Source organism: Pteropus alecto, unplaced genomic scaffold (genome assembly GCF_000325575.1).
Source record: "Pteropus alecto unplaced genomic scaffold, ASM32557v1 scaffold3, whole genome shotgun sequence".
NCBI lineage: Eukaryota > Metazoa > Chordata > Mammalia > Chiroptera > Pteropodidae > Pteropus > Pteropus alecto.
This window is the reverse complement of record NW_006442484.1, coordinates 20,504,273-20,519,445: the sequence shown is the minus strand read 5'-3', so window position 1 is coordinate 20,519,445 and position 15,173 is coordinate 20,504,273. Positions and strand designations below refer to the sequence as shown.

Here is a 15,173-nt window from a genome sequence, read left to right as displayed (position 1 = left end):
TCTAGTAGTGATGAAGAATGCTCCCAAGATTATGATTAACTCATGAGGTTCCACAACACTTGTCACTTTTAACATTAAGACTTGTAGTATGTCAGTGACTATATTCATTTTTGCTAGAAATTAGCAATTTATATATGACCTATAAAAAAGGTATCCTCTCACAGGTGTGAGAACTTTCTACTTCATTGATTTATTACATTTTGGCAAATAAAAGTGAATGAAGTAGATTTTAATTTCTCAAAGTATTCTGGGTTGAAAGAAATAATTCCTCAAACACTGAGTTAACAGCCTGGGAGCATCATTTGTGAAACCTAAAATTTACTCTGCGTGGATCTCTTGGTGTGATATTTCACAAGTTTCAGGGTTTAGATGTCAAAGTTTATACAACGTAGTCTTATATCTCTATTAATGTAAATTGTGCAGTGTTTTAGACTTTGAACATAGGTCAAGTTTGATGAGGTATTTCCTTTGTTATCTATTTAAAGATGAAGGAATCACAGAGACCAAATGACTTTCCCAAAGTCTCTTAGTCCCAGAAAGTTGTGAGTCTGGGATTTCTCTAGGGTATATATTAGCCAGGTATAAAGCCCAAACTTTTTCCACTATACCACTTCCCTTTCTATACTCTAGTCTAAGCTCAAAGGAAAACACTTGATACTTATATTAAGACATAAAAGATAAGTATCATGCAATTTCAACAAATATCACCAGTCTTTAATACAATTTTTATGGCATCCACAGGCAATGGCATTTGAAATTGAAAATGATATATGTAATTTGTCATCTCTTCCCATCCCAATGAAGGGTATAGCAGACTCTAGTGCTGTTAACAGAAAAACAATTTGCTTATAATATGATTAGCCTTAAAATGAAAATGCACTTCTGAGTTAATGCTCCATTTTAAGCAAAATGACCTACTAGTAACAGAAGTATAGGTCTTTTATACTTTCTTGAGAATTCCATTAAAGTAATAAAGATAACAAACATTTGAGAAAAATGAGGAAAAAAAATACAAATAGAAGCATGTTGAATGTTTATTATTTATTTCTCTATCACATGTACCTCTCTTGGCTTTATAATCCGCATACTCTTCTCAATGTCAAGTCCATGAAGTTGAAGCTGTGATTCAATAGCATACTGGAAAAGAAAGATGATTTATTAAATCAAGTCCAATGCACAGAAGTACTTTGAAATAGGTCTGAAAATAAATAATAAAATAAGAATAAAAATATTTTATGATATAAAATTCAAGGTCAAGATTAAAACTGACTAAATAATGTATCAGAAAAGAAATGTTTAATATAATTTGCATACAAGAATCTGAATATTCCTTGAAACACTAAATATCAGAGATAAATGGAAACATAGGAGTCATCTAGACTTTAGGGAGTTACAAGAGATTTTTTTTAGTTAAATATTAAATCACCTATATAAGTCAACACCGGAGTTTACAAAATTCCAAGGTGAATAGTATGGACTTCCTAGACTTGAACTAGAATATAGAAATGACTCACTCTAGAAAGAGTAAGCTAGTACAAGGAAAGAACACCAAAAATTTCCCTTCATTGAGAGTACAAGATGTGAATGATAGCAAGCAATTATGGGGGCTCTGAATTTTTTTCAAGATATTAAGGTTCAATCCTTTTTAGTAAGATAATGACTATTAATTTGGACATAATGAAATGCCTTAAAATTACAAGATGCGAGCTAGAATAGTTAACAGTGATAATATAAAGACAAAAATCAGGTTTCTCTAACACTAAAACTGAAACGTGCAATATAGTTTTATGTGTCCATGTCTAGAACAATCAAATTTCTTATCGACTGAATTGCTGAAAAATAGCATGAATTTTTTAGTGATCCATGAGAAATATTTTTAATCTCTTATAAATATATTTTTTTCAATACTAAAGCACCAGTAATTATGCTAGCATGTTATAAAAACAAATGGACAAATAAAAGTTTATATTTCTATTCTCTGTAGCTAAATGGTTAGCACTGGGGCATGTATCGATTTGATTTCATAAAATAAAATAACAAGAATTAACAAAACATTATAACTGCACTTGATTTAGACCAGTAATTTGCTCAATGCAGTTAAAAAAGACTAATAAATCAATGTTCCTATTCAATTCTTTCCTCCTCAGCACATGTTTTACTTGAACAAAAGAAATAAAGCTACACTTTATTTATTTAAATGCCTAAATCAAAAGCATTTGACAGATCTTTTTAGTCTGAGGTTATTGAGAAAAGACTAGTGAATAAATATTCAAGTCAGAAAAATGATATGCTCCTCTGGGAAGAACAGAAAGAATGTAAATATAATTTGAAGAATCCTTACATGATCTGAAGGGAAGGCTTTGGCTTCTAGAAGAATTTTATACCGTTTTGGTGTAGGCTTAAAAAACGATAACTGTAATGAAATGGATTTATTGAGAAAAGCATTAATGCACAATTTCTACATTTATTTGTTTTACGCCACACTTTTATTTTATAATCTCCAGCATTTAAAGGCATTAATTAATTACAAATCTAGATGTCTGTCAAAGGTACCCTTTCCATTTAGCCTTGTTTCTGATGAATTATAAAGAAGAAGATGATATCGGCTCATTACATTTATTGATGGAGAAGCAAATTCAGGAGAAAATGGAAATCAGATAAATACAAATTCTCAAACTTTACTTAAATTTTAATTGAAAAACTATCTTCCCAATGCACTTAATGGCAATTTCTTTATTGTAAGACTGAAAAGCTCATGTTTTATGTATGTCTTATTAATAATGAGTTATCTTGCACTGCCAATTTGGTTTCTAGTAAATAATATTTCCACTGCTTTATTATTTCATGGGATTTTATTTTAGGTGCAACAAAAAGTACCTTAGCCCTAACATGAAATATTTGACATTTCTAGAGGCAACAGAGAGAAGTGGCTCATTTGTTTAGAGGGATCTTTTTATTTTTTCCTACAGAATGAGACCGACAATGATAACAAGGAAAATGACTGCTACTGTTAATTGGTGTTGGTCATCAACCTGGATGCTAAAATAATTTTCACATATTATTACATTTCATACTCTTACATACCTACAAGGTAGGTATTTTGTCCTCGTTTTTACAGAGGAGAAAAATAAGATTTAGAAATGCCAAAAAACTTGTCCAAAGTCAAACAGCATTAAATAACAGCTGAGAGTCAAATCCAGGGGTGTCTGAACTTAAAACTATGTTGTTTATCATGATACTTAGTGTACTGCACAAGTATGTTTCTTCAGTAATATTTAAAAATCATTTTTTCCATTTTACTAAAATAAAATAAAATAAAGGGGCTGGAGTAATAAGAAGAATTCAAGTTAACAGAAATCCAGAGAATATTTGCTGGTCAGCCAGGTTTGGAAATTGAAGACCTAAAGAACTATAAAATAACATATGTGTGCCAAACAGCCTCTGTATTAATAAAATAAAATAAAATAAAATAAAATAAAATCTTCATTGTGTATCTTGGCCATCTAGACATGTTTTTAAAATTTACTTAAAAAATAAACATTTTTTAAAGCATCAAGCAATTACTATAATCACCATATTCCAAATCAAGAATATATTTATTTTAAGTTATAAACGTTTATTAAATACTTAGAATGTAAGAATCATTTTAAACAAGTCATTTAAGGTACTAAGTTCTTTTCCTCCAATTTAATTTTATTTTCAAATTTTTTAACTTAATCTCCCAAAATTAACCTACAAAAACATAGTGATCCATAATCTTACCCTGCTATAGTCCAGCACATTGAAAAACTGAAAAGCTCGGTATTTGCTAGCGTTTCTACACTGTTTTGTGTATTTGCAGGCGATTTTGCTTTTTTACCCACTATGACTCTTTTATGTTCTGTGATAAGAGCTCTTCATTATTCTAAAGCTCTTTGCAAGAGTCAACTCTATCATGATTATGAAGAAGCCATTCTATCATGGTCCAGCATTTACTGGTAAAAGTGAAAATAACCTCACAATTTATTTTAAATAAGTTAACCACTAAATGCTCATGAATTAAAGATAGAAAAATTTTAGATTCTGTAAATTGACTGTACATTAAACATTAGTGGGAAAGGTAACTTACTAGTAGAAGATGTAAATTAACAGTTAAACCATTCATTAGGGCTATTTCTTTCTCATTGGCTCCTGCAAAGAAATGTCATTATTAAAATTTTTCTATTAGCGGTAAAGATACTTAGAAAAATAAAGTGGGGTGATGTCACTCCTTCATTCTTAATGTTTTTAGAGATAAGGGCATATTTGATATGTCATCATAAAGAAATGAAGTTTTCCCACTTGACTCATTTTATCAAATGATATTTGGACTTATATGCACATAGCTAGCTAAAAATTATATTTCCTTTTGAATTTAGTAAACAATAACAACAAAATAATGAAGCATTTGCTTTTTCCTGTAAACTAAAAATGATTTATACTAGCATCAGCAAGTTTGTCAAATTCCCACAGAGCACATTTTTGTGATAAGTGTATTTCCAAAAGAAAACTTGAAAGAAATGAAGGCCAATAACATTTTTAAAGTTGGTTGTTTCTAACATCAAATTAAAATGCACCTAAAAGAAGGCTACTTTGCCAAACATAATTCATTGTTATTACAGTAAGATATATAATAGCTTATAAGACAAAAGAGCTAGAGAATAAAATACAAATAGCTAAATAGATCTGGGGCTTATTCATACACATTAATGTAAGAAAATATAGATATGTATTGTCTGATGGAGAAAATATGCAAAATTAAGATACCCACTACACAATTATAACCTGATCTAATTCCTATTACGGAAGATTTTGGTACTAGAAATAGACCCAGAGAAAAGCAGACATTGGACACTTAAGAACACAGCACATAATAACAATAATAATATTACTTTCCCTATTTTTAGTTCTTATGATTTCTTTTAAAGGAAATTAGACTGGCGAATCAGAATAATGTTTCTTTACCATCACTGAGGAAACTGGGCTATGAGCTTTAATGTTTGTGAGGCTGTACTAAGTGTTAAGGAAAATGTATAATACAAGTCTGACATTTGTATCCACAGAGATACTTTTGCTAGAGTCCCATTTTAAAAGAATAGACAGTAAATGGAATAATTAACCTAATTCATAGATTCTAGGATAAGTTGACTTGAGGGGAGGCCACTGGAAATAAGTGTACAACTTAGGAATGTAGATTTCAACATAGCCATTTAAGGAAGGGCCCTTGTCTTTATCTAGTCAAAAAATAAACAAATAAACAAACAAAAAACCCTTCTTGTTGCATTTGGCAGATGGGTTTTACTCTTTAATGTGCAAGGCAAGTAAACAAGTGGTGATTGTATCTGTGGTCATTATAAGGTGTACAGTATCTGAACTTAAGTGGCGAAAGGAACAATCTCATTCTATATTCCTAGCACTAAGTAAGATTTCTCTTAAACATACTAGATAGATATGAATACAAAAAACTTATACAGTGGTATATGTCTTCTACAATATAAAAAAATAACTTTTTGAAATATAGTAAAATAAATTATACCAACTTTATTTTATTTATTTATTTGCATTATAGTATAAGTTTTTACTGTTATTTATAAGACAAAAATTATCTAAGATGTAATCTGATATTATTCTGTTAATTATTTATGTGCATCTTTTCTGAAAACCATTTATTTTAATAAAAAATACTTTGGCAGGGAGAGTGGAAGAAGGAAAGGAAGAAAACGTAATATAAGGGTGAGCAGAATTACTAGAAAGGGAATCATTTGAAAGAATGTACTATAATGAGGAAAAGAAATAAAAAGAAAACATGTTATCACAAAATGAAAACAAAGAAATGAAAGAGTAGGAAAGGGGTAAGGGAGACTTTCTATAGAAGCTCAGACATTCTATTTTTGCTTAATGTTTATATTCTGATTAAAATGATTATAGATTCCTGGAAAATTTTAGTCCTCTCAACAGTACAGCATTCATTTGGGATCACCTAAATTTTCTCTTGCATGGACATGTGATGAACTAGATGTATGGGGCTGAATTAATGTAGAGACACACTTGGCATTGTGCTTTTCTCCCCTCACATTCCATGGCGTGCTAACACCAAACCAATTCTTTATAAATAATCCTTTGCTGCCTCAAATGGCTTGTCTGACCACTTGCACAAAAATTATTTCACATTAGAATACTTTAAATTAAATTCCACCAAGTGCTTCACAAAATGCTCTCCTCATCTGCTACTGAATTTTATCAAAGACTGGGTCAATCTATTGTGTGAACATGCACACACATGAGTATCTGAGAGTGGTGTTAATATTAAAGTTATAGAACATTAATTGAAATGTTTATTCTAAATATAACCTAAAGGCACCAAATAATGAAGTATTTTTCACTTCAAAGTGCTATAAGTCAGACGAATTTTTAGTGTATTTTTAAAAGAAAAGTTACCCATTTTTCTTCTCTTTTAATTCAATTTCTATTTCTGAAACCAACGTATTTTAATATCAGAATTCCACAAGAAAACAAACCTTTAAAAAAAAGTAAACTGAAATTCTTTCATGTTGTTTTTCTTTGTTTCTCTTCTTTTTCCTAAGAACTTTTTTAAAATTAATGTTGCTACATCAAGAACTATAAGTATTGGGGAGCAAATTAAAAAGAAAAAAAAAAAACTTCCAGAAATATTATCGGGTTTTGAAAGAGTCTTTACTTTAAAGGTCATCAGAACTCATTGCAATAAATGCCAAGATTTGAATCACTTCACCTGAGATGAGTGTGAGCCAGGACTCTCATTTGAGGAGTGATTTCCTGATTATTTACTTAACGAACATAATTTTTTGCTTTACCAGAAGGTGAAACTTACTTAGATGCAAGCTCTGCCCTTTTGTCTAATGTCTGGCAAGCTAAAGTTTACTGAACCTTTATGATGTGCCAATACTTCTAAATATATGACTTGTATTATCTCACGTAGTCTTCACAGTAACCTGATAAGGTATCTACTTTGATTTTCCATATTTTATCAATGAAGAAACTGATGTCCAAAGAGATGAATTGACTTGCCTAAAGTCTTGCAGATAGAAAGTAGGCAAAAACTTACTCTCTTGTAGAAAAAAAAAAGAAATAATTAAAATCTTTTGTTCAAATTACATTTGGAAGAGTTGTCTACATTATCTGCTTACTCCCTGTAAGTCAAATATAGGAGGTCCATGTTTATCAACAAATTCCCTCTGCATCTAATTGTAATTTCAAATATATTGTAAAGTGAAGATGACAGAGCCCCCAGCTGCTTAGCATTTGATAACGAGATTCATGATGGGTCTTCCAACTGCCATACTATTTTCTGTACATTTTATTAAGCAGATGCAAATGTTATTGTGGATATGGTCATAAGGTTTGTAGTTAGGCAAAGTCCAAAAACTTTCCACTCTATTTTTCAAATAGCAAATTTCTTTGGCTTATAGAGGTGGCTACTGTATGGCTGAGCATTGAAAACTCTTTAGAGAGCGTTTCCAGGGATTATTGCTTCTCCGAGGGTCAACCACAAATTTCATAAAGCAAATTTATGTTCACATTACAATTTTTTATAAGCTAGAATGCATGTATCTATCCCTTTGTGATTTTTATGTACCCAGGGAGAAGTAAGTTTAATAATAATGCTAATAATACTCTTCAGCAATTCTATTTCTAGCATCGTGATAATATGAAATTAATAAGAGAAAGTTATTTTATGTTTTGCAGAACTGTTGGCTCTCTATAAAATGTTTTCTTAATAGCTTTTCTTCTCATCTAAAATTTAAATTCTTTTCTGTGTCCATGAATAAATATCGTTGCTTATTGTCTCTTCCTTCTCTCTATCCACTCTACCAATTTTACACATAGTAATTTTTATTATTCTCCTGTTACTTCTTCTTGAGATATTTTATGGTAAAATAAAGGCTGTGTTTTTTAAGAACCTGTAAGATTCAATCATAGCCTAAAATATACAAGTTATCTTTTTGTTCATAACACAATTAGATAGCTTAGAAAGTAGCAAAAATAAATATGATTTCTACTGCTCTTTACCGTAGTTGTCATATAGTTATTTTAATTATTTTATGATTTATAGCACGCCTACTTTCAAAGAGGATTTCAGGTTTCTTATATTACCACGTGAGGAAAATGATAAAAAGTAAGTACAGAGTACAATATATGCAGATGAGAAACAAATTAGAATCTATTAAGTGTTTTTCTACTTAAAACTTGACCAAATTTTCTTAGAACTTCCTAGCAACTAGGGCAAAAAGGGAACCTGAATGGAATTTGTAACCAAGAAAATAAACACAAATACACACACAAACATCTTCTAAAAGAATGTTTCTACTAAAGCAAACAGTGAACTCTAATTTTTCAACTCGACTTAAGAAACATTTCTCTGACTAATATATATAATTTTTAAAATAAATAAATTTGGGGGGTTATAGTTGCTAAAATTTAAAGAAAAATAGCAAACTTTTAAAATATTGCCTATAATACACTTTTTCAGACACTGTCAATTTTTATTCCTTTGGTCAACAAATAGTAGAAATATTTTCCCTGATAAAACATGAATTGTAGAAAACAAAACAAACAATAAAATAACCATTAAACTAGATTCCCTTCATTCATTGACAATTTTGAAATGAAATATGATAAAAACACAGAAAATGAAAAGAAATTTGTTCCATATGTGTTATAACTTTGTATGGTATTTCAAAGACAAACAAAACCTCTGAAAGCTAGAGTTAATAAGTATTCTTTAAAAAATTAAATATGTTCGGTCTCTTTATCCATCCAATTTGGATATTTAATTTTTTTTAATTTTCTTTATTAAAGATAATGAAAGGTGGCTGGTTTGAAATTTTAGGAATCATTGTGACGTATATGTATTTATCGGGCACCAAAACACGTGCACATTTAATAAGTAGCAATAGAGGTATAAGCTCTTAAATGTCAAAAGAAGTCTTTTTACAGGATTGATTTGCTTCATAAATAAATCTCACTAAATAATATCACCTTACCACTCCCTGGCCTGTATATTAACCTCCAAACTCTTCTTTAGAGAATGATAAATATTAAGAACAAATTAACAGGATTAGAATAAAATTGATATTCTGAAAGCAAACTCAGGAAAGAAAAAAATAAGACCTACAACTAAGGAAATATATATCCTCAGGTCAAATTAATCCAGGATTTTTTTCAAAATTTTTATTTACATGTTAGACATTTGAATGAATATTAGTGGCATCTAAAAAGTGAAGACAAACGAAAGCATTATTAAACAACTATTTAGCACACCTTTAAACTCAATCCAGGATTATTTAAGTCGTTATTTTCTCCAATAAATACACACTCCTCTAACTAATGCTGACAGCCTCATCAAGCATTGTGTGCCCTCACTGGTCTGTCAGGAGATGCTCGGTTTTCGCCTTTACCTGCCCCAGCAGACAAAAATTCTGGCTCCGAATCCCAGCCCCAGGTACCCAAAGCCAAGCAGATTAGCCCTGGGGCTTCGTGGGCAAGTCCTGGACTCAGGCCCTACACACTCGACCTGGCTGCATGTGCGGCCCCCAAAATACTGCCTTTCTATGCTTCCAGCCATTCCTTTCTTCAGCAATGGCTATATTTCTGGTCTGTGAAAAATTTCTATTTTTTTAATGTTACTATATGTTTGTAAATTTATTTTTTCTATTATTTCTCTGTGTTTGAAATAGAAGGGAGTATTTTTAGTTTGTACTTATCATGCTATCTCAAACTAGAAGTCACATTATGATCCTATAATATAATCATATAAAACAGAAATGTATACAGTGTAATGATTACTCAATAATAAGTAGTAGGAAATAGCTCTTGCTTTTGCTTGCAATCCTTCTATAAAGTCGTTTTTGTTTTTAAACATTTTGAATAGGTAACATATTCATATAGTTAATAAATTAAAAATAAATTTTCCTTAAAAGTCCATTAATTTGGGCTGCTTTAAACATGAGTGTGTTCTTTATACATGTGTTGGGGTTTGATGTAAAGTGACATTATTGAATCATTGTACTGGGAAAACGCATGTCAGAATCTTTATTTAGGTTGTCCAAATACCACAAAGACTTTTCCAGTCTCCTGCATGGTTTCTGGGGTCTAAGTTAGAACAAAAGATAAACATTTATTTAACTCTTTTGTTTTCACTGTGGAATATGTTATGAACTGTATTGTATCCTCTCAAAATTTGTATGTTGAAGCTCTAATCGTCAATATGGCAGAAGTGATGAAGGTTAAATGACATCATAAGGGTAAAGCCTTAATCTGACAGGACCGGCAATCAATAAGATGAAGAAGACACACTAGAGATCTCTTTCTCTCTGAGGTGCACAGAAGAAAGGCCATGTGAGGACACAGGATGCAGCATCTACAAGCCAGAAAAAGAGGCCGAACCAGAAACCGACCACTGTTGAACCTCTAGCCTCCCTCCAGGACTGCGAAAAAGTAAATGTCTGTTAAGCCGTGCAGTTTGTGGTACTTTGTTATGGCAGCCCAGGCTGACTGAGACAGTATATTGTGTGTCCTTCCCTGAGAGCCTTTCTTCTCCCTTCTCCGGACTCACCCAGTTGTCTCCTGAGCAGGGTGGGGAAGGATTCACCTGGCTGCATGAAATAAACAAGGGGATCTGGTACTCTAACTGCATTTTAATCAGACTTTCAAAAACAAATCTTTCTGTTTTTATTGCTATCTTCACTCTCACTTCCAGAGCTGCTTACTGGGAGTAATTCCCAAGCTTTTTGAGAGATCTGTAGTGTAAAGCAAGTGGCAGTTTATTTTTCACCCATCAATGGGTGATTAGAATTTGGTTGGCTTATTTATTTATTTATTTTTAAACAGAGACACTTAATGTTTGTTTGCTTGCTATTCAGTTCCCAAAATGTTGCTATCATTTCCTTTGCCATTCTATTTGTCTTTTGGGGGTTACACATTATTTTTTCTAATTCTATTAAGAGTAGTTTAGTGACATTTAAAAAAAAGAGTGCTTAACTGATTGTGTTCAGTCCTCCATCATTAATTGAAAATTGCCTCTTTTTTGAAGCACTAATCTCAATGATTAATTTTATATTTCTTTGTATTATGTGATGATGTGTATATACTAATTTTACATTTCTTTGTATCTTTAATGGGAGTCTCATGAGGATGAGGCTGGTAAGGATTTTATCTTTAGTGTCTACCACAAGTTCTGACACACAGCAGGAGTTCAATAATTATTTTTTTAACAAATGAGATATTCCCTAGATTTTCATGATTGTCAATTGCCATAATTCTTTCTGGGTGTAAATTCTACTTTCTTCACTCTAATTCTATTTTCCCTCCAGATCCTGATTACTGGCCAGGATACAATTGGGGTGAAACAATAAAGATATTTTTACAAACGCCTATAAGAGAGTGAGGTATGAAAACCATTTTGAAAGTTAGAGTTTTCCTAAGTCCTCCTTTTATTTCCAAATAATACCACTCCAACTCTTAAATGTCATTATTTTTTGTATTTAATATTCTAAATTTCATATAAGATTTCTGGCAATATTGAATATTTGTTCAACTCAAAAAAATAATTATTTTTCAAAATGTTAACACATTTACCTTCTAAAACTAGCTCGAGTACCGCCAAGAGTACAAATCATTCACTTTAAGAAACACGTTATAGACCGAAAAAAAAGCATAAACTATATTATTTTCGACAATGCTCAGCCTAGTTTTAAATAGATCACCAAGAATTACTTTGAAACGAGACAAAAAATGATTGATGTTTTAGGCCTTTAGCATATGAAAGTAAGTGTTTATTTTACCATATAATGAAATCTTAGAAATTTAAGTTGATTTTTATGAAATTTGTTTAATTATAACAAATGATTATGTTTTTAATTGGGGAATAAATATTAATTTTAAAATACACAATATCATGTTCTCTGTAGCAATCAAGTCTCAAATAAAGGTATGCTAGCTCTTTACTCTTATTGGTTAAAATAGAAGAAAATCAGGATATTCTTCAACAAGATTTTGACCGTATAATCTACATTTATAACTAAATAATAATGTCTTTACAATTGTTTTGGAAAAAATTAATTTTGTACTTACCAACAATGTCAGTCATGAGGCCTGTAATAGTCTCATCTCCTATAATCCAAGGACGTTTCCCTACGTCAATACCATAGCCTCCCCTGAAATTGAAAAGGAACATAAACATTCTTAGCTTGTGTGTGGAGGGTGTGTGTGTGTGTGTGAGAGTATGCACATGCACATGATTTTTTAAATATAAACATTAGCAACTGGACATTTCTAGTCTGTGTAATGTTTTGCTAATTATATGAAAGCATGCTTTCTAAAACCAAAAGTAATACTTAAGAACTCTGTGTTTTAATTTGTAATTTTTAAATATCTTTGACTTCTTTTATGTTGAAGATTAGGGAAGATTACCCATATACTACTTCATTATTATTATCTTTTAAAATCTAAGCTGTTATTTTTTCTCTTTGATTTTGAAAATGTCAACACTATATGAATACTCTTCTTGTATACCTGTAACATATAGAGTATCTATACTAAAACATACCTATTTTTTGAGGCTAGAGATTAAACTGCTTGTAAACTCAATTTTAATACATTGCTATAATCTATAAATTAAATAAAAGTATATAAAATGTAACTATAGTCATGATGACATTTTAAGTAGATAAACTTGGCAATAATCAAAGCCAATACTACATCTTGCTCTATTTTCTAGCAATTTCATCTATCATATTATAGCTTAATTTCATTATTCTAGTAAATATCCCAGTAGGCATAATGGAAAAACATAAAATACATAAGAGAATTAAACTTTCAAAAAGTTTCCACCAAACAAGAAAGGCAAATACATTTGAAAAATATAGAAGAAACTAAATAAAGGATCAAAAGGGGAGCTGTTACAAACTTGTATCTTAGGAAGCTCTGAATATGATTGCTCTTAATTCTTTAGGAATTCAGAAACTATGTAAACTTGGAAAGAAGGTAACCATGTGTTTTTGGTATAGTGCAAACTGTGAATCCATGCTCTGAAATTCAGTAAACTGGTAGTGGGTGAACCTGTTCTCAGAGGTAAAGGGTAGCAGAATATGCCACCCTATAATATGTCTCTGTGGTATATTATCTTGAGCTGTAGGGACTTGAAAAACATCAAATTCAGGGAAAGTCTTTCTCTAAACTCTCTTATCTGCTTAAAAACAGACCCTCCAAGAAAAACTCAATTTTTGTAAATCCCCTATATATAAATTTCATCAATCAAGGAAGATTGACTCTTTTTTTAAATTAATTTATTTTTATGGTGGCATTGGTTAATGAAATACGATAAGTTTCAGCTGTACGTCTAACAATAGGGCATATATATGTTTACATTGTTAATATGCAATCTAAATATGTGATATAAAATCTCCTATAGTTAGATTTCTGTCACCACTTATTCGACCGTTTTTACTCCGTCTACTTCCCCTTTCCCCCTACCTTCTGGTAACCACTAGTCTATTGTCCATATCTATGAGTCTCTGTTTGTTTGTCTCGTTCATTTGTTGCTTTTAGGTTTATATCCCACATATAAGTGATATCATGTGATTTTCAACTTTTTCTGTCTTGCTTATTTCGCTTAGCATGATTATCTCAAGGTCCATGGAGTATTTCATCTCTTCTTATAAGATTGACTCACCACTAAAGAGATTAGATGTCAACACCATGCTTAGACAAACTTTGACACAAACTTCATGCCTCTCATTTGTTATTCACGGGTCTATTCATCTTTCTTAAAAATCATTTACTCTTCCCCAAAGGGCCTTCATTCCTTCTTTTCCATATTAAGATGATATTTAATCCTGAATTCTAAGCCACTTTGGATAGTTACTCATTTTTCCCTGGGTCTCTTCCATGTATACCTGAGGGATACATGATAATAAACTTGTTTGTTTTTCTCTTGTTAATCTGTCTTTTATTATAGTGGTCTCAGCTAAGAACTCAGAAGAGTGGGGAAATTACTTTTATCAGCAAAAGAACTGGAGGAGAGGAGCCCGGTTTTGTAACCCTTGCTTATTTTCGTGAAGTGAATACTACCATTGTAGCCAATTTCAGCATATCGATAAAAATCATGAATACTTAACAATTGGTTTTCATTACCTGGTCTGAGCCAGTTCCAGTTCACTACTGGTTATGAGACTATAATTAATAGAAGCTTATAGGACCTAATTTTCCACTTTTGTAAAAGTAAATGAGTGACAATATGTACTTTAAAGGCGTGATGTGAAATAAGATAACCTGTAAAAAAAGGCTGGTATACAGTATCTCTTTTCTGAGTCTTCTTTCTTAATGTAAATCTAAGGCTAACACTCCTTTCATGGGCATGTGGAATATAATACAATCTTTAAAATAATATTTCAATTACCATATAAACTGAGATGAAGAAAGAGGACTTTCTTTAAAAATAAAGGAAAACTATAAGAACTAAAGAGGAAGAGAAGGGCAATTGTTAGTTATTATTATTCATATTATTAGATAGCCTGCAGCTTGCTTCATTTTTTGACTTTCTAATATAAATGCTAAAGTCAGAAATCATTATCATTAAATGGTAGTTAAAGGCAGATACTTGGCTCCTTTTTTATTTTAATCACATAGAGCTCCATGGCCTTTGCTGATAGCACAATACATCTTATTACATTTAGGTAGTAAAATTCTATGTTCTGCCTCAGAGAATTTATATCTCGGAATATTATGCCACCTACTTCTCACTCTGGTAGACACCGTGGTAGTAGTAATAATCTTTAAGGATATGTTTCTTCCTGCAATGCTTTTGGCATCTCCTTTCCTTTAATATATCACACACAGAATCTGCTCCTTCATTTTGTCATGCCACTAGCCTGGGGTAGTGAAATGTATTTAGAGAGTATTACCAAATAAACTCAAAGTAAAATAGCCTGTCATTAGAAAAAGTCAATGTAGATCACAGTGCATTTATAAACATTCATATTAGTATTAAGAATCACTATATTGTTCTCCTTCAAAACTGCTTAATATAATTACAGCATACTTGCAGTCTTCATTTACAAATACTGGAAAGGAAGAGAGGATGGGAGAGAGTTAACTCTCTGCCATAGCATAAATCA

The 15,173-nt window shown here is 31.2% G+C and overlaps 1 protein-coding gene across 1 annotated transcript in view; it reads right to left on the bottom strand.

Annotated features, from left to right (window-relative positions):
* The window catches only part of KYNU (kynureninase), a 99,971-nt gene that overhangs the window by 54,444 nt on the left and 30,354 nt on the right, over positions 1-15,173 (bottom strand). The window contains exons 3-6 of the mRNA XM_006921045.1: positions 12,130-12,212; positions 4,109-4,170; positions 2,342-2,413; positions 1,063-1,137 (exon numbers count right to left, since the gene is read on the bottom strand). Coding sequence (XP_006921107.1) covers positions 1,063-1,137; positions 2,342-2,413; positions 4,109-4,170; positions 12,130-12,212 — 292 coding nt within the window. The remainder of the gene's footprint in view (positions 1-1,062; positions 1,138-2,341; positions 2,414-4,108; positions 4,171-12,129; positions 12,213-15,173) is intronic.